At 46.6% G+C, this 22,638-nt stretch overlaps 2 protein-coding genes and 1 long non-coding RNA gene across 5 annotated transcripts in view; 2 read left to right on the top strand and 1 right to left on the bottom strand.

The window, feature by feature from the left end:
- The window catches only part of LOC142884135 (NLR family CARD domain-containing protein 3-like), a 33,650-nt gene extending 14,822 nt beyond the window's left edge, over positions 1 to 18,828 (top strand). For 2 of the 3 annotated variants that reach the window (XM_076019630.1, XM_076019632.1), the window contains 4 exons: positions 16,852 to 17,025; positions 17,135 to 17,308; positions 17,635 to 17,808; positions 18,194 to 18,828. In XM_076019630.1, the coding sequence (XP_075875745.1) occupies positions 16,852 to 17,025; positions 17,135 to 17,308; positions 17,635 to 17,808; positions 18,194 to 18,260 (589 nt within the window). In that variant the 3' untranslated portion in view covers positions 18,261 to 18,828. The remainder of the gene's footprint in view (positions 1 to 16,851; positions 17,026 to 17,134; positions 17,309 to 17,634; positions 17,809 to 18,193) is intronic. The other variant, XM_076019631.1, reaches the window with a different exon arrangement.
- LOC142884180 (uncharacterized) overlaps positions 1 to 22,638 on the bottom strand; it is a 145,566-nt gene that overhangs the window by 120,662 nt on the left and 2,266 nt on the right. The window lies entirely within an intron of this gene.
- LOC142884151 (NLR family CARD domain-containing protein 3-like) lies at positions 11,522 to 13,962 on the top strand (the record flags this gene model as incomplete). Its single annotated transcript, XM_076019665.1, has 3 exons — positions 11,522 to 11,669; positions 11,866 to 13,636; positions 13,766 to 13,962. Coding segments are annotated over 3 exons (1,938 nt in total), but the record flags the coding sequence as incomplete, so codon positions are not given.

Genomic DNA, 22,638 nt, shown 5'->3' with positions numbered 1-22,638 from the left:
TTCAGCATGTTCACCTCCAAGATGGTCTGAGACCAGCCACCCAGACAGCTGCTGAAACAATTGCTTTGCATAACCAAAGAATTTCTGCACCAACTGTCAGAAAGCATCTCAGGGAAGCTCGTCTGCATGCTGCTCATCCTAATCGGGGTCTGGACGGGACTGCAGTTGGTGCTCGGAAGAGACTCCAGTGGCCAAATGCTCACATTGGATGATGGGGTGTGGTAGTGATGGCAGTCTGACACTGAAGCTTCCATGCACGCTTCCAATCCCGAACTACAATTCCCACCAAGCAGTCATTTGGAGCTTGCTGTGACGTTTGAAGCAGTTCTACCTTCTATAGTACTTGTTGACAATGTTGTTCATGAGTGTTGCTATCCACTTGGCTGCTGCAATGCTGGAAATGTCCCCACTGTGGGACCAATACAGGACCATCTCATCTCATCTCATCTCATCTGCATGAATCACTAGACTGGTTTGCAGTCCGATCATATGATTGGTCCACAAATGCACACATTTGTGGCTTGTAGTTGGAGTTGTTGTGTTATTGCTGTTGTGATGGTTGGGGATCAATCAATGAATCAATGAATCAATCAAATTTTATTTGTATAGCACCTTTCGTACAATGACTTGCAAATCGAGGTGCTTAACAGCAATTAAAATAAAATATTAGTAAAGATAAAAGAAAAAGAGCAAATACAATCCACCCGTGTCCTCCCAAGACACATACAGGTTACTCCTCCCGACACACACACACACTCTCTCTCTCTCTCTTAGCTGTCCATCATGGCCGATGAAGACGCTTGCTCGCGGGATGAGGGGAAAGGTGGAGGGGGGGCTCAGCCACATTGCTGCTGATGCCACTTGATGTGGCTATTGAGGCAGATACGTGAGCTAATCATGCGTCCGCACATGGGGCAGGGAAGCCCCTCGGCTGGGAAGATGCTGGCTGCCCTCTGGTGGCGCTGGGCACGTCTCTCTGTCCTTCTCTGCTGGCTGTTTTGGTGGATTTGTGTGGTCGATCTGGCACAGGTGTCCTGCCATGCTGAGCGGTCAAGTGCCAGGGTTTCCATCGTCGAGGGGTTGATGGCGTTGTGCTTCAGCGGGTCTTTAGTGAAGTCCATGTATTGCTTCCTTTGTCCGTCAGCAGCTCGCTTTGGCTAAGTTGGCCATAGAGGACTTGGCGGGGCAGGCGGTGGTCAGGCATCCGAACGGTATGACCCACCCACCACAAATGCCTCTTGGCCACAGCTGCCTCAATGCAGATCGAGTTGGTGCGCACCAGGATGTCAGCAAAAGGAATATGATGAGTGTGGCAAAATGTCCCTTTGAAAGAGGAATGCGCCATGACATTAGCCTTTTATTGATTCCAACGGGGGATTCTGGGATGCATGGCAGCAGGTGGGTTTTGATGGCAAAACCTACTCCATGGAAGCGGCGGGTACCTACAGGTGCCCCCTTCCAGAAGAAGAAGACCTGCGCCAACCTCTGTCAGGGACTCGTCACCATGCAGCCTGGTCTCGCTAAGTGCTGCAATGTCGATGTTACATTTGGCTAGCTACATAACCACAAGTACTGTCCTGCGGTGAGGCCTGTCTGGTGTCCCAGCCAAGTCTAACAGTGTGCGAACATTCCAAGAAGCGATGGACAGGAAACTGTGTTTTATCTTTGTTTTTCGACCGCAAAGAGGGGATGCCCTGACAGTTGCGGTAACCGCCCAGGAGTTGGTGTCGCAGACAATTTTTGGACCACCTTTTCTAGGTCCTTCCCCTATTAGGGGTGAGCAGTGTGGGGCTGCTCAGCCACAGTGGAAGCTGCCGAGGTAATGCACTGCTCCATCCCGCATTTGCAATGACCATCATACCACTGCATGGTCTGGCTAGGCACTTCCAGCCACATCCTTGGCCTGTGCCTCCTGTCATTCCACATCACCACAGGACTTCTGGGGTGGGGGGTGTTGAGCAAGAGGCTCGCGCAAAGGAAGGGATTAAGGTGAGAGTATGGGTGCGCAGGCCACATTACCACCATCTTCCCTCTGCCAGGTGTGCTCCAGTGGCATGGGGAACCCAAGACAACCTTCGCCTGGCCAGAGTTGCAGGGAAATACCGGTAGTCCGATTTGTCGGGCTCCGCCTGTGCCTGTTCCCAGGTGCAGATTTGAATTCGGGGTTTACTACCCTAGCCACCGGCCCTCACCAGGTTTACCCACATGGCTGTGGGGCAGTGGTGAGGCCCACTGCTGCTGTGCGATCCCCTCCCTTTTAGCCTGGAGTTGCAAAACTCCAGTTACCATGTGCTGCCACTGGGAGGCAAGGTGAGGGGTCTTGGTGAAGAAGAGGCTATGTACTGACCTCAGAAGACTTACACACTCTGCTTCCTTTGCCCGCCCAGGGCTGGTCAGTGGCAGGGACTAAGGGAGGGAGGTCACATGCATCTCTGCATGCAACGGCTCTCTAGCATGCTGCACTAGACGTATCACTACACCCTGCAAGCAGAGCTCGCCAACACACAGACTGACACGTGGCAACTCTGGACTCTGGTCGCTCATGATAAGGTGAGTGTGCTGGCTGTCTCATACATGTTGTAGAAATAGTAGCATCAACAAAAAAGTTGTAATGCACGCCAGCATTATCCGTTCCATGTGAGCAGATGTTTTCCAAATGTGGAGAAGTGGTCAGCAGAAAAAGAAAGCCACTGAATCCATAAACAGCTGAAAAAATAATGTCAATGCCAATTGAAAATCTTTGAGTCAGTGTTTCCCTCCAAGCACCTGGAGTCACACATGGCATTTGAAATGAGAACACACATACTGTATATATATATATGGAGGGATGTGTGTGTGTGTGTGTGTGTGTGTGTGTGTGTGTGTGTGTGTGTGTGTGTGTGTTTGGCCAGCAGAGGTCAGTGTTACTGAAGCTCGGAGTCATGAAGCCATTTTCAAACAAGTGGCTCCAGTGCCTTGATGTTTCCCTGAAGCTTCATTTGTCCATCACTACTTTGTACTTTGTCCTGCAGTCTGTTCTGCTCCTGCAGTTTCTGCCACTGCTTCTGACACAATGTTTGCTGCTGTCTTTTGATGGAGTGAGCAGCTCCTTGAGGACCAGACCATCTTCACCTGTTGCACTCGGCACAACGGCTCCTGGGAGCCACAGCAACACGTGTTGCACCCTGGCAGAGAGGGGCGTGACTGCATTTCAACTCAACACAGCTTCATGTGATTTCAGGGCACTGATCAGAGAATCATAAAATATCAGAAGAGCAGCTCAAAGTCCAAGTTGTTCTCCGTCAGGCTCCATGTTGGGTGGAGGCAGCAGCAGCAGCAGTAGCAGCAGTAGTAGTAACAGTAGCAGCAGCAGCAGCAGCAGCAGCAGCAGGAGCAGCAGCAGCAGGAGTAACAGTAGCAGCAGCAGCAGGAGTAACAGTAGCAGCAGCAGCAGCAGTAGCAGCAGCAGTGAGCGGTGCAGCAGGGTGAGTCCTCACTGACTGATGTCAGTCTGCAGAGTCGGTGGGAGGTGGACTAGTGTCTGCTTCATACACACAGTAGCTGAACTTACGTCCTCTTTTCTCAGTGTTGTGTTCTAGTTAGGACTCCTGAATGTGTTGAAGGTTTATTGTTCATGTTTTCTGGAATCTGCTTCAAAACATATTGCAGACGTTATTTTTCACAAGGATAAAAAGGGCTGTGAACTGTTTTTACCTTCATTATATGTTGGAAAAAGTCAAACTCAGTTCATTTAATTTATACACACGCTGTTTATGCGCCATGACTACTGGACTTTTTGACCTTTTCACAGAGTGTAGTGTCATTCCAGGAAACACTGTATCAGAAAGACTGATCGGAGCAGCAGGAATCATAAAAGATCCAAGCAGCTCAAAGTCCAAGGCCAGCAACAGCAGCAGTAGCAGTGTGTGTGAGCGGTGCAGCAGGGTGGGTCGTCACTGACTCAATGGCCCTGTTTGCACTTGGTTATTTCATGTGTTTTTCGTATTCCGATCGGCAAAAAACACACGAAGTAACCAAGTCCAAATCCGTTTTGTCATCCGATTGGTTGGTCAGGTGGTTTGGGTAGTCGCATCGCATAAAATCGCATTCGTCACGGACGTGCAAACAGAATGCGAGCTCAGTCCACATTAATGACCGCCTACTCCACTCACCTCTCCCGTGTACGTACTTGGTCGGCGCCCCACTTCCCAGCGTCGTCATTATAAAGTTACAAAGAAGAAGCCAAAACAAATCATTTTTGTTGGACTCTTTTATCGATGCTAATAAATTTCATTCCGCATTAGCGTATTTTGTCAGTGGAGCAGCGGTCGCAGTTTCCCCACATATGTGATTAAATGTGCGACGTTGCATCCGAAAATCTGCCAGCCACTGTTGATCGGAAAATAAAGTCGCCACCACTCTGTCCCACCAGTCGTTACTCCTCGTTCGGATCCATACGCAGTGCAAAACGAGTGCCTTGATGTAGTCCGCAAACAGGAAGTTGATTCTTATTCCCTTTTTTAAAAACGGAAATGACGCATGTTGCATTTGCAAAGGTTTTGCTGGGGGGGGGGGATGGGGTAATGCGATCACAAATGGCACGCTCGAGACGCATGTTAATGGAAAGTGCGAACAGATGCTTTGAGACCTTGCTTCTTCTTCTCTCTGTCTGAGGTGGAACTCACTGTGTTCTCAGCTCACTGTCACACTTCCTCACTCAACTTCACAAGATGAGTGGTTGTGTGGAGGAAGAGGAGGACGGAGCAGAGCCTCGAATGTTCAACTATTCGTCTCTGAAGAATTACTGGTCCGGGAAACAACTTCAGACCTTCAGTGAAGAACCAGAAACCTCTGAAACTCAGTAAGAAAACTTGGTCTGACTCAGGCTACAGACATGATCACTGACTGCTGTGGCTGGAAACTGATGATCAGATCTATTGATCAGATAAATTGATCCATCTTTGTCTCAATCTGTACAAAGAAAGACTGAAATCAGATTGAAAATCTGGAATCAAATGTGAGAGAACCAGACTGAACTTTTCAATGTGAACTTAAATATTCCTGTTTTCAACACAGACGGAGAGCAGAGTCTCCAGTGTCCTGCTGTCTGTCTCTGAAGAGTGACTTCTCCAAAAGTCTACTTCAGGATTTTAGAAATAAAACTGGACCTGGATCTGAGACTCAGTAAGAAAACTTGGATGGATTCAGGCCACAGACATGATCACTCAGTACGTTTACCTGCAGAGCTTAATAGGACTAAGCTCATAATTCGGTTTTCTCGTTTAATCGGTATTCTCTTCTTGTATATATACGGGTGTATATATGCAGCTGAGAAAATCAAATCATTGACAGGAGCGTGTTCTCCTCTCCAACACTAAGGGGCGATATGAGTCTTTTCAGCACGTTAACTTCCGGTTAACCTCCTTCGTCACACAATAACAAAGCAACTGGAGCGCGACACAACACCGGTGTGATGACTGTACTGGTCTTCAATTTAACTGGTTTCCTCACCAAACAGCTGCAGATGTGTTTCACCACTGTCAGCAGATTGGTCAGAAATTCACAAACGTACACAACACATTACTGCTGATTTTACTGTCGAAGCCCACACAGCGAATATACTCAAAGTGAGCACTAGCTATTAGCTGTCTACTGTGATGTATTCTGGTCAGTATTCACCCTTGTTGACTGGAGTCATCAGCAATACTGGCTTTATTATTTAATTACTGTGCATGCGTGAGCAGAGCCCTGCGGCAAACAGGCTATGGGAGCAAATGAAAACTCAATATATTACATCTCCCCTCTTAACAAAAAAGGAAGGCATGTAAAAAAGAAGTAGATTGGTCACATTCTCGGCATAAATGTCCTGACCTCAAAGAAAAATAGCCTTCACGTTTATATGGAGTCCACTGTAAACAAAGTTAAGACAGGGTCACTTTGTCAAAAATAAACAATTTATTACACATCATACGTTAGGTTAATCAACACGTTAGGTTTGGCGGTATGGTTCTGCTTGGGGTCCCCCCTGCCCTTCCGCGCAAGCAGGCGAGGAAGCCCGAGGCGGGAAGCCCTTCCCGCCCTTCACGAGCCATCGTGAAAGGCATAAGGCAGGGAGGGCAGCTCAGGTTCGGTTTGGGTACTCCCTCTCCCATGCGCTTGCGTGAGAGGCCTGGGCAGGAAGCTCTTCCTGCCCTTCACGAGCCATCGTGAAAGGCAATGCAGCAACTACGAACCAACCCTGCAGAATCAGAGCTACAGAGAGAAATGTTAAAAAAAAGTTTCAATTGTGATGGAGGAGCAGGGGAGGAGGTGGGTTGTTCGATCGTCGGTGAAGAAGCAGAGGAAGAGGATCAGTTGGGGTGGCTTTAAAAAGGGCGCTTCTAAAGAGGCTGACCAATAGCAGCTGAGGGAAGTGATGTAAGCCTACAGCTAATCAGGGTCACACAGCTGGAATACTAATAAGGCGACGTCATGCCCTGTCAGAACTAACACATCGCTCGATTAAAAAACACCTGAAAAATGTTAGCACTAACTAGGAAAGTGTCTACTTTTCGATTTGCGCGTAGCACATTTCTGCGTCAGTGAGTGGCCTTGAGGAGGAGGCAATGGGCTGCTCATCTTGCAGCAGAACGGCTCCTAGTCAACTGCTGCTTGCATCACAGAATATCAAGACAGGTTTTTCTGGGTCAAAATATTTAAGCACTGGGGGATCTAACCACAGCTCTTTCAGTTTGTCGAATGCTAGTTGCTGTGCTGGCTGCCACACAAACTCAACATCCCTTTTGAGGAGCTAGCGCAGCAGCGCATCCACTTCACTGAGGTTGCGTATGAATTTCGATAGGTATGTGAAGACCAAAACGCGTTTGATTCCTTCTTTGTCCAAAGGTGGCGGCATGCTCTGAACTGCATCCACTTTTGCTGGGTCGGGCTTCAGGCCATCGGCTGTTATCAGGTGTCCAATGTATGGCACTGATGACTGGCAAATGTGACCTTAAAGTTGTAACTTGTGGCTCTCTCTGCAATGTTGCACAAAATTAAATTGTGTTCCTGAGCTGTAGGAGCTGCTATGAGGATGTCGTCCATCACGCTTATGGCTCCTAGGATACCTTCAAGCATTTGGTCCATTATGCGCTGGAAGATTTTGTCAGAGCCACCTAAACCGACCAAGAGGTGCATTGAAGGTTGTGAGGAAAGATGATGGCTCATCGAGCTCTATCTGCAGAAATCTCGATTTAGCATCCAGGGCTGAAAAGACTTTGGCACCTGGAATCATTGAGGCCACCTCCTCTGCGTTGCGCATAATAATAATAATAATAATAATAATGATAATAATAATAATAATAATAATAATAATAATAATAATAATAATAATAATAATAATAATACACCCAAGGACACTTTACAGAATCAAAAATTTAAAACATCAAATAAAAACATCAATAATAAAAAAGAAGGATCAGAGTGAAGTAGATATTTGTCATGGTGTAAGTGAATAGGCCAGTCTGAACAGGTGGGTTATAAGTTGACTTTTAAATGTAATAATAGAGTTTGACAGTTTTATGTGTGGGGGGAGGGAGTTCCAGAGTCTTGGTGCCGAGCAGCTGAAGGCTCGGTATAACCCATGGTGCTGAGGTGTGAGGTTGGAATGGAGAGGAGGCCAGTAGCAGTAGAGCGGAGGCGTAGGTGGGGGCTTGGCCGTTGAGCGATTTGAAGGTTAGTAGGAGGATCTTGTACTGGATGCGAGAATGTACTGGGAGCCAATGAAGTTGAAAGAGAACAGGGGTGATGTGATCGGATGATTTGGTGCAAGTGATGATCCGGGCAGCGGATTTCTGGATGAGTTGGAGTCTGTTAATTAGTTTGGCCGGAGTGCCAGAAAGGAGGGCATTGCAATAATCGATGTGGGATGTGACAAATGCGTGGACCAGGATTTCAGTGTTGGCTTGGAACAGTGATGGGCGGAGTCTGGAGATGTTGCGAAGGTGGAAAAAGGCAGCCTGGCTAATGCTGTGAATGTGAGGGGCAAATGAAAGGGTGCTGTCTAAGATGACGCCGAGGCTTTTGGCTTGAGTGGAGAAAGGTACAGGGAATCCATCGATGATGACGGGCGGCGGGGGAGTGAGCTGAGATATGGCATGGGAGGATTGTGAAACAATGAGGAGGGTGTCAGTTTTGTTGGCATTTAACTTCAGGAAATTCCTGCTCATCCAGTTCCTGATGTCTTCAAGACAGGTAGTAAGGGATGAGGGGGGAATGCCAGCAGTGGGTTTGGAGGTGATGTAAACCTGTGTGTCGTCAGCATAGCAGTGAAAATGGATCCCATGGTGTCGGAGGATTGAGCCCAGTGGTAGGAGGTAGATGGTGAAGAGAAGTGGGCCCAAGACTGAACACCCGGTGTGACCCGAGAGCACCCAGACTTGTGGTTCCTTAGTTGGACAAACTGCTAACGGTCAGTGAGGTAAGACAAGAACCATGAAAGTGCAGCACCAGTGACCCCGATGTCAGCCAGACGGTCCAGAAGCTGCGGGTGGGAAATGGTGTCAAATGTTGCGCTGAGGTCCAGGAGTATAAGGATGGTGAGTACTCCAGAGTCGGCAGCATGGAGAAGGTAATCTGTAATTTCCACAAGGCCTAATTTAGTGCTGTGATTGGGGTGGAAACCGGATTGGAACGGTTCATGGAGATTGTTTGTATTAAGGTGGGATTGTAGCTGTGCGGCAACAACTCTTTCGAGAGTTTTAGAAATGAAGGTAAGGTTGGAAATGGGATCCTCACTTTGCCATTTCTTACAGCGGCAACCATGGAAATCACCCACTCAGTAGGCTGCTCAACTTTAGTAATGTACCCATCTTGTTCCATTTCAGCAAATGTTTTGATTATTTTCTCTCTGAGAGCAGCTGGTTGTCTTCGCACAGGATGGATTACCCTGGATTGACCCAGGTTCGAGCTTTTTGGAATATTTACCTGGTATTGGTGCGTGTCAGATCTGAGAACTGATCTGAGAACACACTGTGTTTCTGTGTTGCCAGTGTTCTGCATGTAGTGCTTCTTGGTGTTACTTTCCAGTAAGTCAAGGCGCACAATCATCCCCAATGCCTCAGCTGTGGTTCTACTGAGCACATTCTCTTGAGCAATGTCCAAGATCTCAAACACTGCATTTGTTTTACTCATTGGTGATTTTATTTCTAGGTTAACAGCAGCCACAGGTTTTAGCCAATGATTTGAGTATGAGCGGAGTACTATTCCAGAGCGCTGTAGCTCTCCTGTGTGAGCAAGTTACTGATAGCTGTGAAGTGTCAGTGTGTTGCACTTTGCATCTGTATCAATTCTGAATAGTACTTTTTTCATTAAAATTTCTAATTCAACCACCCATTTGTCAATAGTGAGGTCACTGGGCTGAATTGTATTTATGCTCAAATTTTCTTCATCGTCTGGTGATTTGTGTTTTGGTTCAATGCTTACAGTACTGACTGTGTGCTTATTGTACACAGCCACCCAGTGATTTGGCTTGTAGCAATACGAACAAACAGAGTCTTTTGCTGGGCACTTGCCTTGGTTCCATTTGTGCTGCGGGTCTTTTCCACACTTGGTGCACTTTTTTGGCGAGACCGATGCTTGTTTCCGGTAAGTAGAATTTCCTTTGTAGGGCATCTTCTTACTTGGTGGGAAGTGTTTTGGTTTAACAGACACTGCTGATATTTGAGAGTGTTTGTCTGTGACAATTTTCATTTGTGTCTGAGACATCTGGAATTGCTGAGGAAGTTCTTTTGCTTTGATTAACGTCAGACTCTTGCCTCTTTCGAGCAGCCGCTCTTGAACTCGACGTATAGATGTAAGTATTCAAATTTCACATAAAATATTACGTTTTTACGGTAGGGTTTTTACTTATTTGAACATCCAACGCCATGGTTAGCTTGATGCTATAAAAACGTTACTTCCGGGGTTGGCCAGCAGGAGGGAACGGCGTTGACGCAACCAGGAACCACGCAGAAGGCTAGACCGTCCCATGTGGTTACCAGGGAGGCGGGGTGTGGTTCGTCTTGTTGACCTCTCTGCCTCGCTCTCCGATCCACGTACTTAGCTATCCTGCTTGCTGCTTAGCCGCTTGGCCTGTATGTTGGTGATAGTTTGGACGATCCGCTGACAGCGGCGCAGCCGCTGTTCGGTCAGGAAATAGATGGTGATTTGGAGATGCAGACAACAACGCCATGTGCTCTTGAGGGCTGTTGAGGGTTACAACAAAACCATGTCTTTGATTCTACACTTTGTACCATCATCATGCCGAGAGATCGGAACTATCATGTATTGTGCATACGGGTTCGGAAAACAGACTGTGGGAGAAGGTTTGGAATTGTAGTGTAGGAGCAATGATGGAGTAATGGACTAAAGGCAATAAAACGTATCTATGGACTCCTTTTATTGTGTTGATAAATGAAGTAGAAAACACAGTGGTAATTAAAGAGTTTTGAACACATTTCCGAATAATGGAGTCAGATCATTTGAGAAAGTTTTTGGACTTGTGAAGATGTTACGAACCTCCAGGGAGTAACTACGAGCCCCAATTCCACTCCAGGTGAGAAGGGCCATTGTTCTGTATGAACTGGCGAGTTGGACAGAGCACCGTGTCGTTAAAAACTTTATTTTTGAAGAACACAAATGAACTAATAATGTTCTGGGTTGTGTCCTCAGATATATACACAAACTCGTTGTAGCTTGTGTCATGAATGTTTTTGTTCTGGGGGCAGACGCTAGAGCGGGTATGTGGTGCACGCACGCACACACACACATACACACGCACACACACTGTTGTGGAAAAGAGCGAAGATGCCGATGCAGGAATACTGGGAGAATAAGTAATTTAATAAATAGACAAATAAAAGGGATCGGAGCTCTGAGGCACAAACACAGTACAACCAACAGAACAGATACAACAAGTGCACCAGCTCAAATGCCTGTGAGTGTAAGTGCAAAGAGGGAAGGAGGAAGAAGGTCTCTTATACACTGGACTGGGAGGGGATAAGATAAGGAAGGGAAGAAGAGGAAAACAAAGCACAGAGAATCAGCACAAGCTGACACATTTACAGCCTCCTCTGGTGGACCACGAGGAGAATGTCTCGAGAAGGTTATACTATGAAACGAACAGATTACACGTGCTACTAGTGATCATATGACACAGAATACAACAGAATAAAGAATAACCTAAGAATACATATTTCCCATTACACACACACATACACATGGTCCAGTTATACTCCGACTAAGGCGTATACATGGCAGAGAAATTCAAATTCCAATCGCATTATCTGGGTGTCTCAACGTTCTCCGATTCCGATCGTTGAACTAACGTGTTTATTTGCACTTCAGTTGTCCGATCATAGCCGGACTAAGGCAATATTTCGGTTTTCTTGAGTGTCATGTAAATGCACTGAGTGACTGCTGTTGGCGGGAAACTGTTGATCAGATCTATTGATAAGATCCATTGATCCATCTTTATTTCAATCTGTAATGTCATGTGAGAGAACCAGTCTGAACTTTTCAATGTGAACTTAAACATTCCAGTTTTCAACACAGACAGAGAACAGAATCTCCACTGTCCAGCTGTCTGTCTCTGAAGGGTGACGGGTCCAAAGGTCAACCTGAAAACTTCAATAAAGACCCAGGAGCTGCCAGTCACACCCAGACTGATCACAGTAAGTCCACCTGCACCTCCTTCACTTCTCCCTCCTGAGATCATGTCAGGACCTCCAGTGAGAAGATTCACTGAGGGACGTTGAGAGCAAACCGTCACACAGCAGGTTCACCAGAGCAGCTGAAAAGTTGTGGAGAGAAAATGATGCTCACACTGTCACACTGATGTTTTCTTCTCCAACCTTTTCTCTGCTCCAGAGGCTGATGGTCTGCAGGAGCTTCTACAGCAGCATAAGACGAGTCTGAAGAGGAGATGTGAACGTGTGAGTGAAGGTGAAGAAGCAGGAAGTCAAACCCTCCTCAACAGCATCTACACTGAGCTCCACATCACTCAGGGACTGAGTGAGGAGGTCAACAGACAGCATGAGGTCAGGCAGCTGGAGACCAAGAAGACCCTCCACGACCGTCCAATCAGGTGCAGCCAGATCTTTGAAGCCTCACCTGAGCAGCAGGGACTCAGAGTCAGAGTGGTCCTGACCAACGGCGTTGCTGGGGTTGGAAAAACCTTCTCAGTGCAGAAGTTCACTCTGGACTGGGCCCAGGGCCTGGAGAACCAGGACCTTCATCTGGTGCTTCCTCTCTCATTCAGGGAGCTCAACTTGGTCAAAGAGCAGAACTACAGTCTTCTGGAGCTGCTCCATGTTTTCCATCCAACGTTAGAGAAGCTCACAGCAGAGCAGCTGCATGTCTGCAAACTTCTCTTCATCTTGGACGGCCTGGATGAAAGCAGACTGGCTCTGGACTTTGAGGAAAACCAGGTGGTGATTGACGTCACTCAGAAGAAGTCAGTCAGCGTCCTGCTAACAAACCTGATCAGAGGAGAGCTGCTTCCCTCGGCTCTGCTGTGGATAACTTCCAGACCTGCAGCAGCCAATCACATCCCTCCGTCATGTGTGGACAGGCTGACAGAAGTACGAGGCTTCACCGATGACCAGAAGGAGGAGTATTTCAAGAGGAGGTTCAGAGATAAAGGAGATGTGTCCAGCAGGATCATCTCCCACATCAAGGCCTCCAGGAGCCTCCACATCATGTGTCAGATCCCGGTCTTCTGCTGGATCACTGCCACAGTTCTGGAGAGCATGTTGAGCTCAGAGCAGAGAGGAGAGCTGCCCAAGACCCTGACTGACATGTACTCACACTTCCTGCTTGTCCAGACCAAGAGGAAGCAGCACAAGTATGGAGGAGGTCCACAGGAGCTGACGGAGGCTGACAGGAAGCTTCTTCTGAAGCTGGGCCAGCTGGCATTTGAACATCTGAAGAGTGGAAACATCATGTTCTACAGTGAAGACCTGGAGAAGTGTGGTCTCAGTGTGACTGACGCCTCTGTGTACTCAGGAGTTTGTACAGAGATCTTCAGAAGAGAGAGTGTGATCTTCCATAAAACCGTCTACTGCTTCGTTCATCTGAGCGTCCAGGAGTTTCTGGCTGCAGTCTACATCTTCCACTACCACACCAACAGGAGGACAACAGAAGATGGACCTCCTGTAGAATCCCTGGATGAGTTCCTGAAGAAGAAGACGAAGAAATCCCTGAAGAGTTCAAACGGTCACCTGGACTTGTTTGTTCGCTTTCTCCATGGACTCTGTCTGGAATCCAACCAGAGACTCTTAGGAGGCCTGCTGGGTCTCACTGACAATCATCCAGAAACCTTGCAGAAGGTCATTAACAACCTGAAGGAGATGAACGCTAGTAGAATCTCTCCTGACAGAAGCATCAACGTCTTCCACTGTCTGCTGGAGGTGAAGGATCAGTCAGTGCATCAGGAGGTCCAAGAGTTCCTGCAGTCAGAGAACAGATCAGAGAAGAAACTCTCAGCCATCCAGTGTTCTGCTCTGGCCTACGTGCTGCAAATGTCAGAGGAGATTCTGGAGGAGTTGGACCTGAAGAAGTACAAGACATCAGAGGAGGGAAGATTGAGACTGATTCCAGCTGTGAGGAACTGCAGGAAGGCTGTGATACCTTTAGGAAGGTACGTAAACACTGTGTTTGTGTGTGTGTGTGTGTGTGTGTGTGCTCTTGGTGTTAGCCACCCTGCTATATCAGCAGCTCCTCCAGTCACAGGGTGGATCAACATCAGCAGGTCCATTTGTGGCTGCAGGTCTCTAAGAAAACAATGAGGGAAACACTGAGTGGTGACTTTTAGCAGGAGGCTGTCAACACAGGGCTAACTCAGCTGCTTTGTGTTGGGCGGTGAGTGGAGTGAAGCTGCTCCACTGGAGTCCAGGATGGAGATGAAGATGTGACAGTGGCAGAATGAGGAGCTTTGATCAGTGTGAAGGCAGACAGTCAATAAACACAATCAACACACAAACACAGCACATCCTTCCTTCATTTGGCAGCAGACAATAAAACAGCAGTTGGATCAAAGATACAGAGAGTCCAAAGAGACGCCAGTGAAGGAACTCTGAGCCAGTGGAGCTCCAACCTGCCGTGACTTTACACACAACTGAGCATCATGTTGAGTTGAAGCAGCAGATCAGAGCAACACTGTCAGTCACAACAGGACGTGTTGGTCTGCTGATGAAGACGATGATGGTGGTGATGATGATGATGATGATGATGATAATTGTGGAGGTGGTGATGGTGATGATGATGATGGTGGTGATGATGAGGATGATGATGATGATGATGAAGGTCACGATGATGGAAGCAGCTGATCAGATGTTAATGAGCCTTGAATCACTGTCACGACAGGAGCGTGGTGGCAGGACCTAAATACAGACCAATCTGGTTATTGTGGACGAAAAAAGGATAAACAAAACTAAACTAAGGGTGTCCATGAGGGTAAATTATTAACAAAAACATAACCGGGAGACTTAACAGAAAAACAGATGAAAAGAAACAAGTAACAAGCACCGGGACAGAAAACAAGGAACCAACAAAGAGAGACAAGTGCTGTGTCTCAATTCAGGGTCTGCACCAGTCAAACCGAGTGCCCTCTGTCTGAAGGAAGCGTTCTTCGAGGACCGAGCCTCGAAGGACGGACCAAATCCCGCCTCTAACCACACGGGACGGGCTAGCCTTCGGCGTATTTCCTGGTTGCGTCACCGCCGTTCCCTCCTGCTGGCCAACACCGGAAGTGACGTTTTTATAGCATCAAGCTAACCATTGGTTCGCTATTTAACGATGTTGTTCGATATTCAAATAAATAAAAACCCAATGTTAAAACTGCATATTTTATGTGAAATTTCAATACTTCAATTTATATGAAGTGTCTTTGCCAGTACATGCCGCTAATTTCAGCTCACTTCCGCAAAGGATAGTAGCGGTGCATCCTTGGAATCGGCTAAAACGAGGGCGCATTCCGAGTACGCATTTTGAGCATCCTAAGGACCCTTGGGAATTGGGACAAGCCTTCGCGCAGTGCTATGACGCAACTTCCTTTCAAAATGCGTACTTCAAGGATGCAGACCCTGAATTGAGACACAGCAAAGGACTATTTTCACACTAGGCCAGGAGAACACAGGTGAGAACAATCAAGGGCAGGTCTGACAGTGAGACACAGGTGAAAGACATCAAGAAATAAACACAGGAAGCAAAACTAAGTCGGATGGTGACAACAGAATAAACAGATTTCAAAATAAAACTGCAAAATACAGAGAACATGACATGAATCACTTTCACAGTCAGCAGAGTCTCACACGTTGACCACAACTTCTCTGCTCTACTTCATTGCAGAGCTATGTTTAAACTCTCAATGGTTCATTGTGAAGTGGTGTCTTCAGCTCTGAAGTCCAGCCCCTCCCACCTCACACTGCTGGACATGAGTGTCACCACCCTGGATGATCCATCAGTGGAGCTGCTCTCTGCAGGACTGCAGAGTCCAAACTGCAGACTGGAAGTTCTCAGGTCAGTTCCTGCTTTCTCCTGGTGGACAGTGTGTGTCAGCAGATGACAACTGGTGTATAACGCTGCTCAGTGTGAAGACTTTGAAGCAGATATTAAAGACTCATCCAGACAAAGTGAATGTTGTTGATATTTTCATGTCAACAATCTGCAGCCAGACTTTGGATGGTGGAAGAAAGTGTGGAAAATGTCTCCAGTCACTTTGGAGCTCAATGGAAGTTGTTGATTGGTGATGAAGGTCACATGACTTACCCCGATTTTACACCAGAAGCGTGTGCAGAGCGTCAGCAGAGCGTCCGCGTCGACGCAGTAAAACGCGGCCACCAAAGTCAATGAGCAGGCTCACACAAGGCGCAGAGTGGCCGCGTTTCAGAAGCGTCCCAGAAGCAGTAAAACCCGACCCGCTGGAAAAGAACGCCAGATTTTATTCTTTGGCGCTTGCCGCGTCCCTCCTGCGTCAATCGCAGCAGGTAGGATCGTTCAGACAGGAAGTCAATGGTGTAAAAACACGGTGGATCCGGTTGATTTTCATCATAACACACAATGTGCTGGGTTTTGTATTTATATGTACTGTACTTTACTGTGAAACATAAATGTGACGCATCGGCTTCAACGCTGTTCAGGTCGGCCGTCAAACAAAAACAGATTTCACTTTGAATCTCAAACTATGATGAACAAAATGCATCTGTACTTTAAATACCTGCATTTTGTATGATGCCAGCCGTTCGCTTTATTATTATTTTTCTTTTTTACACACATCGATACTTCGAGACACTGTCCCAACAGTGTCTCGAAGTGTCTATGTTTTGTTTCATTGTTGTTTTCTTTAAATACACGTGAAAACTACCTGGGTTGTCGCGCGATCTTGCAATCCTCTCGTGAACCGATCGAGCCACTGCGCGAGACGCTCTGCTCGTAAAACGTGTCCTGTGTGATTGGTTGCTGGAGCGTGAGCAGAGCGTCTGACGCTTTTGGTGTAAAATAGGGGTGAGCAGAAGATCCTGTGAAGAAATATTAGAGGCAGATTAATAGTGCAGCAGTATTTCTTCATCTTGTCCTTTGAATGTGTTTGACTTGTAACAAGACTCTGATGACTGAAAACAGCCACAAGCACACAAAGGACTCACTGATTATTTTCCATCTTCACTGCTGATTGGCTGCACACTGACTGACACACTGCTGTTATTATTGTGTTGACAACACACTGGCACAATGACTCGTTTTAGAGAGTGACTCAGTGATCCCAACAGCTGCACATCTGGATCATCAACAGGGAGAAATGACTCTTAATATGACATTTACACCATGGAAGAAATCAAATATTGATTCTTTATTCAGGTTGGAGAACTGCAGGTTGTCAGAGCTCAGCTGTGATTGGCTGCTCTCAGCTCTGAAGTCCAACCCCTCCCACCTCAGACTGCTGGACCTGAGTAAGAACGAGCTGCAGGATTCATCAGTGAAGGTGCTGAGTGGTTTTCTGCAGAGTCCAGACTGCAAACTGGAGACTTTGAGGTCAGTTCACCCTCTTCACTCTCCAACTTCTATCACTCTTGTTATGTTGTCATGATTTTCACTTCACTGCTGTTGGAAATTCAATTTGCATCATTTTTTCTGTATTCAGGTTGAGTCACTGCAGGTTGTCAGAGCTCAGCTGTGATTGGCTGGTCTCAGCTCTGAAGTCCAACCCCTCCCACCTCAGAGAGTTGGACCTGAGTTACAGCCATCTGAAGGATTCAGGAGTGAAGGTGCTCAGTGGTTTTCTGCAGAGTCCAGACTGTAAACTGGAGGTTCTGGGGTCAGTACTGGTTTGGAACCTGTGGGTGATGGTATCAGCACCAAACACAGTTCATCACAAACATTGAACTGAAGGTTGATTCATATCAAAATGACATGTAGAAATTTGAAAACTTCATTCTGTTCATGTTTGAAGTTAAAAAAAAAAAAGGTCATCAGTGGTCAAGTGACCAAACATAATTTCAACACACATTAGTTTTGTACTGAGGATTTAATTTCAAGGTGACATTTTCTGTAGTTGCAGATTCTGAAGTCGACATTTCACTTAGAGTACACTCAGAGCGATGACACCCTGGGAAAACTCTCCATCATTTATTCTCTATTCAGGTTGTGGAGGTGCAGTTTGTCAAAGATCAGCTGTGATTGGCTGCTCTCTGCTCTGAAGTCCAACCCCTCCCACCTCAGACACCTGGAGCTGGGTTACAACCACCTAAATGAATCATCAGTGAAGCCACTGATGGATCTTGTCCACAGCAGAGACTATCAACTGGAGAGTGTGAGGTCAGTACTGGTTTGGAAGCAGTGGATGATGGTTCCAGCACCAAAGCCAGTTGATCCTACAGCAGAGGTCCAGTGTTCCCAGTCACAGTGTGAGAGGAGGATGGTGACGTCCAGCTGCTCCTCATTCATCCAACATCTGCTGCCAAACTGCTTCTTCTCTCATTTCAACACTCAATTATTGATCAGTTCATCTTCACCAGGCCTCAGTATCAGTCCAACACTCCATGGTCACATGACCTTCATATGTTCCACACTTGACATGTGACTGAGAGTCTGGTTCTTCTCACCAGTCACTCCATCATCTCCATCAACAGTCAACGTCTCTGTGATGATGCGTTCAAGGACCGTGGGTCCTGACTCCTGCTGTCTCTTCTTCTCTCTACAGCTGGGACACTGACACACCGAGGCTCCGCCACTCTGCCTCTTCTTCTCTGGACAGGTGGAAGGATTGAGGGAGGATGAGGAGGAGAGTGAAGAGGAGAGCTCTATCTAGTGGTGGCTGACAGAACTACAACAAGTGGACCTTAACAGCAAGCTGCACGCACACACCATTTTTGTGGGCGTGTCACGACCTTTGACCCCAGTGGAGCCTGGTAGCTGGTGGACTGGTTCTCTCTACAAGCTGCTGTGGTTACTGGGAGAAACGTCCCAGAAGCCACTGGTGGAGCTGAATCCTCAGTGGAAGAAGCAGGACTTGGAGCAGCTGGTCAGTGAAGAGAGCAGCAACACAACCACTGGTTCTGCTCTCATCATCCACGGCTGGAACATCTCAGCATGAATGTTTCACACCTCAGCAACACACTGATCTGCTCTCACTTCAGAGTTCTCCATCCAACTCAACCTGAAGCACAAAGATGAATTTGTCAAAGTCTGACAGTGTTGTGAAGGTTGTGTAGTTGATATCACACCTTTATTTTGGACTGAAAATATTGATTTTTATGAGACTTCACTTCTGGTTTATGATCATAAATAAATCAATCAGATAAAACATGTTGCTTCACGTGAAAATGACAAAGTGAAGTGAAGTGAAGTGAAGTGAAGTGAAGTGAAGTGAAGAACTGTGATTGGAACTCTCATGATTATTGAATTATAAATTAAACAAAAGAAGTTTCCCTCAAAATAATTCATGGTTTTGATCCTTGCCAGATGTTTCTGTGGAGATTTAAGAAGGACGTCAATGAATCAGAAGGAAACCAGATCATTTGTTTTGCTCTTCTCCCTCTCTGGTGTTTTCTCGCAAGACTTTGTTTCATTGTGAAAACACTCATTCAAATTTTTCTCCCACTTGTATAAAATTGTCTGTTTGCTTCTCATATCCTGCTAGCCAATCAGAGAGCATTACGTCATCAACCTAATTCTCCTACTAGCAAAATGTTTTCACTCATTCTTTCTTTGTTTTTAAAACTGAGCTCAAACATTATATTTCAATGAGTAAATATTCTGAAAATAAAAAGCATCACAACCACTGACCTGTGTGACCTTGACCTCAACTGACCTTTCATCCCTGCCTGTACATTTTCTTCTGTTCATGTTTTTGTTGTGTTAACATTGGATCAAATTTTTTATGCTTATTGTGTATTACAGAAAATAAATGTTAAACAAAAAGAAAGATACATGAGAGGGAGGACATGAAGATATTGGAACATTGGGCTGTGTCTCAATTCAGGGTCAGCATCCTTTGAAGGCTGCATTTGAAGGCCAGTTGCGTCACAGCACTGCGCGAAGGCTTGTCCCAATTCCCAAAAATCCGAAGGACGCTCCAAATGCACCCTCTAAATGCGCCCTACTGTTAGCTGATTCCAAGGCTGCACCGCTAACTATCCTTCGTGTTCTTCTGTATCCCAGGTTGCTTTGCGGGCTGCTGCAATGCATTCTGGGATCCTGGGAAGTCAGCTGAAATTAGCGGCATCTACTGGCAAAGACACAACGTATAAATTTAAGTATTGAAATTTCACATCAAATATTCAGTTTTTAACATAGGGTTTTTACTTCTTTGAACATCCAACGCCATGGTTGGATGGTGAACCAATGGTTAGCTTGATGCTGATGAAAACGTCACTTCCGGGGTTGGCCAGCAGGAGGGAACGGCGGTAACGCAACCAGGAAATACACTGAAGGCTAGACCGTCCTGTGTGGTTACCGGGGAGGCAGATTTTGGTTTGTCCTTCTCGGCTGGGTCCTTCGGAGGACGCTTCCTTCCGATGAAGGACGCTTCCTTCGAAGGATGCAGACCCTGAATTGAACACAGCCACTGTTTCTCTCTATGTCTCACTCCCTCTTTTTCGCTCTATTTAAGTGTTGCCTTTCTAAACTGTTTCCGGCTAGTGGACATCAACATCCAGCACCAAAATAAAAGGAACCAGAAAAACATGACGTGATCATTTCCACCCACAGCTCACAGCTTCTCCATCGGATAGCCTTCTTTCCACTCTTACTTTCTGGATATTATTCTCCCTTTTCATAGCCTCATATGCCCCACTATGGGCTCCTCCACAGCAACAACATTCTGGCTGCACTCTCATTCCACATTTTCCATACTCATTGTCTTCCCACATCTAGCACACCTTCTTCTCTCCTTGCAGTATTTGGCAATGTGTCCTTTGGCAGTTGAAGCATCTTCATGGTTTTGTACAAACAATCTCAGAAACCCCAGGAAGCAAGAATCTATTATGGACTCCTGGCCTCCCAAACATAGACTAACACACCCTACATGGACGGCGGCTGTACCGACCCACCACTCAACGTTTGGGCCTATCTAGATTCTAGAATGCTTTGATGTACTTGATACAACACCTATTTAGATACATATTTAAACCCAGGTAACCCTGCAACTCACAACACTTACAACACACCCTCTCTCTCTCTCTCTCTCTCTCTCTCTCTCTCTCTCTCTCTCTTTCTCTCGCTCTCCATTTCTTTTTAGCATTTTCCTCTCACCTCAACTGGTCAAAGGCAGATGAGCGCCCTCTGGAGTCTGGATCTGCTTTCTTCCCACAGGGGAGTTTTTCCAGGTCACTGTTGCACTCTGCTGGCTCTGGGGGCTCAGTTGGTTCTTTTTCTCTGATTGTTCAAAGCGCTTTGAGACGTCTTTGGATGTGATTTAGCGCCGTACAAATAAAAGTTGATTGATAAAAAAAAGTTGATTGTAGACTTTTGTAGGAGCTCTCTCCCCTTCAAACTGTATCAATACAGTTTCACTCTCCCTTTTCTCTCCCTCGCTGATCCTTTGCTCATCCATTACTCCCCACTATGAAGATTCCCTTTGAGTTCCTCCACACTCACATTCAAAGGCACACCAGTGATCACTCCTGTACACCCACCACCATGTGTTTGCCCCCTACATTTATCTCTTTCAGTGTGAGTGTCTTCTCACCTTAACCTCCATTGGCACAACTCACCAACAGATTCCCATCATTCAAGACTTTAGCACATTTAATTTCCCGAAGTTTGTTCACCAGAGCAAAAACGGATTGAGCTTTCTTGCACCTTCTCATGAAATCCGATGGTGATAACCCATTTCTCCAAGCTCTCCCTCTCTCTCTCTCTCTCTCTCTCTCTCAATATATTCACATCCTTCTTCATCACTACTATTGTTTTCTTTGCTTTCTTTTTTTTTTATTTTATTTCCCTCCTTTCCGTCCACTCGCTCCCCCTTCAAACTCGTCATCTCTTCCTTCATCACACTTCATGCTGCCCAACTACCTGATCCATTCACAGAACAGTCGCGTTCAACCGCACCTCACATGATCTTTGACGGCTGTTCAGCTGTTTGGCAAGTCCAGCTGCCTGTTGACATTATGTGTGTTGTGGTGCCGCCGGATAGAGCACCTTCTGACACAATGTTTGATGGAGTGAGCAGCTCTTTGAGGACCAGACCATCTTCACCTGTTGCACTCCAACTCCTGGGAGCCACAGCCACACTTGATGCACCCTGGCAGAGAGGGGCGTGGCTGCACTTCAACTCAACACAGCGTCATGTGATTTCAGGGAACTAGGAGCAGAAACACTGATCAGAGAATCTAAGAATCAGAAAATATCACAAGAGCAGCTCAAAGTCCAAGTGGTTCTCCGTCAGGCTCCATGTTGGCTAGAGGCAGCAGCAGCAGCAGCAGAGTCCTCACTGACTCAATGATCCTCATTAAATCTGATATCAGTCAACAGAGTCAAACATTATTAAGCAGACAACCACTTTCAAGCAATATGGGAAAGAAAAAGGATCTCTCTAGTGCCGAAAAGCGAAATAGCTGACTGCCTTGGTGGTATGAAAACTTTCAATATCTGATTAAAACTTCAGCGTGATCATCGTACTATTAAGAGATTTGTAGCTGATTCGGAGCACACACGGATTCGTGCAGATATAGGCACAGTGAGGAAGGTTTCTGCCAGACAAATGCATCAGATGAAGAGAGCAGTTGCTAAAATGCCATTGCAAAGCAGCAAACAGGTATTTGAAGCTGCTGGTGCCTCTGGAGTCCCGCAAACATCAAGGTGTAGGATCCTCCAGAGGCTTGCAGTGATGCATTAACCTCCATTTGGCCACAATAAACAATGCTCACAAGCAGAAACGGCTCCAATAGGCCCAGAAATACATGAAGACCAATTTTCAAACAGTCTTGTTCACGGATGAGTGCCATGCAACCCTGGATGGTCCAGATGGATGGAGTGGTGGATGGTTGGTGAATGGCCACTGTGTCCCAACAAGGCTGCGACGTCAGCAAGGAGGTGGCGGAGTCGTGTTTTGGACCAGAATCATGGGGAGAGTGCTAGTCGGCCCCGTGAGGGTCCCTGAAGGTGTGAAAATGACCTCTGTAGAGGATGTGGAGTTTCTGA

This window comes from Nelusetta ayraudi, unplaced genomic scaffold, assembly GCF_046127955.1.
Source record: "Nelusetta ayraudi isolate G7.1 ecotype Tasmania unplaced genomic scaffold, CSIRO-AGI_Nayr_v1 ptg000011l, whole genome shotgun sequence".
Classification (NCBI taxonomy): domain Eukaryota; kingdom Metazoa; phylum Chordata; class Actinopteri; order Tetraodontiformes; family Monacanthidae; genus Nelusetta; species Nelusetta ayraudi.
The sequence above is the reverse complement of the archived record's forward strand: the minus strand, read 5'-3'. Positions and strand labels throughout refer to the sequence as shown.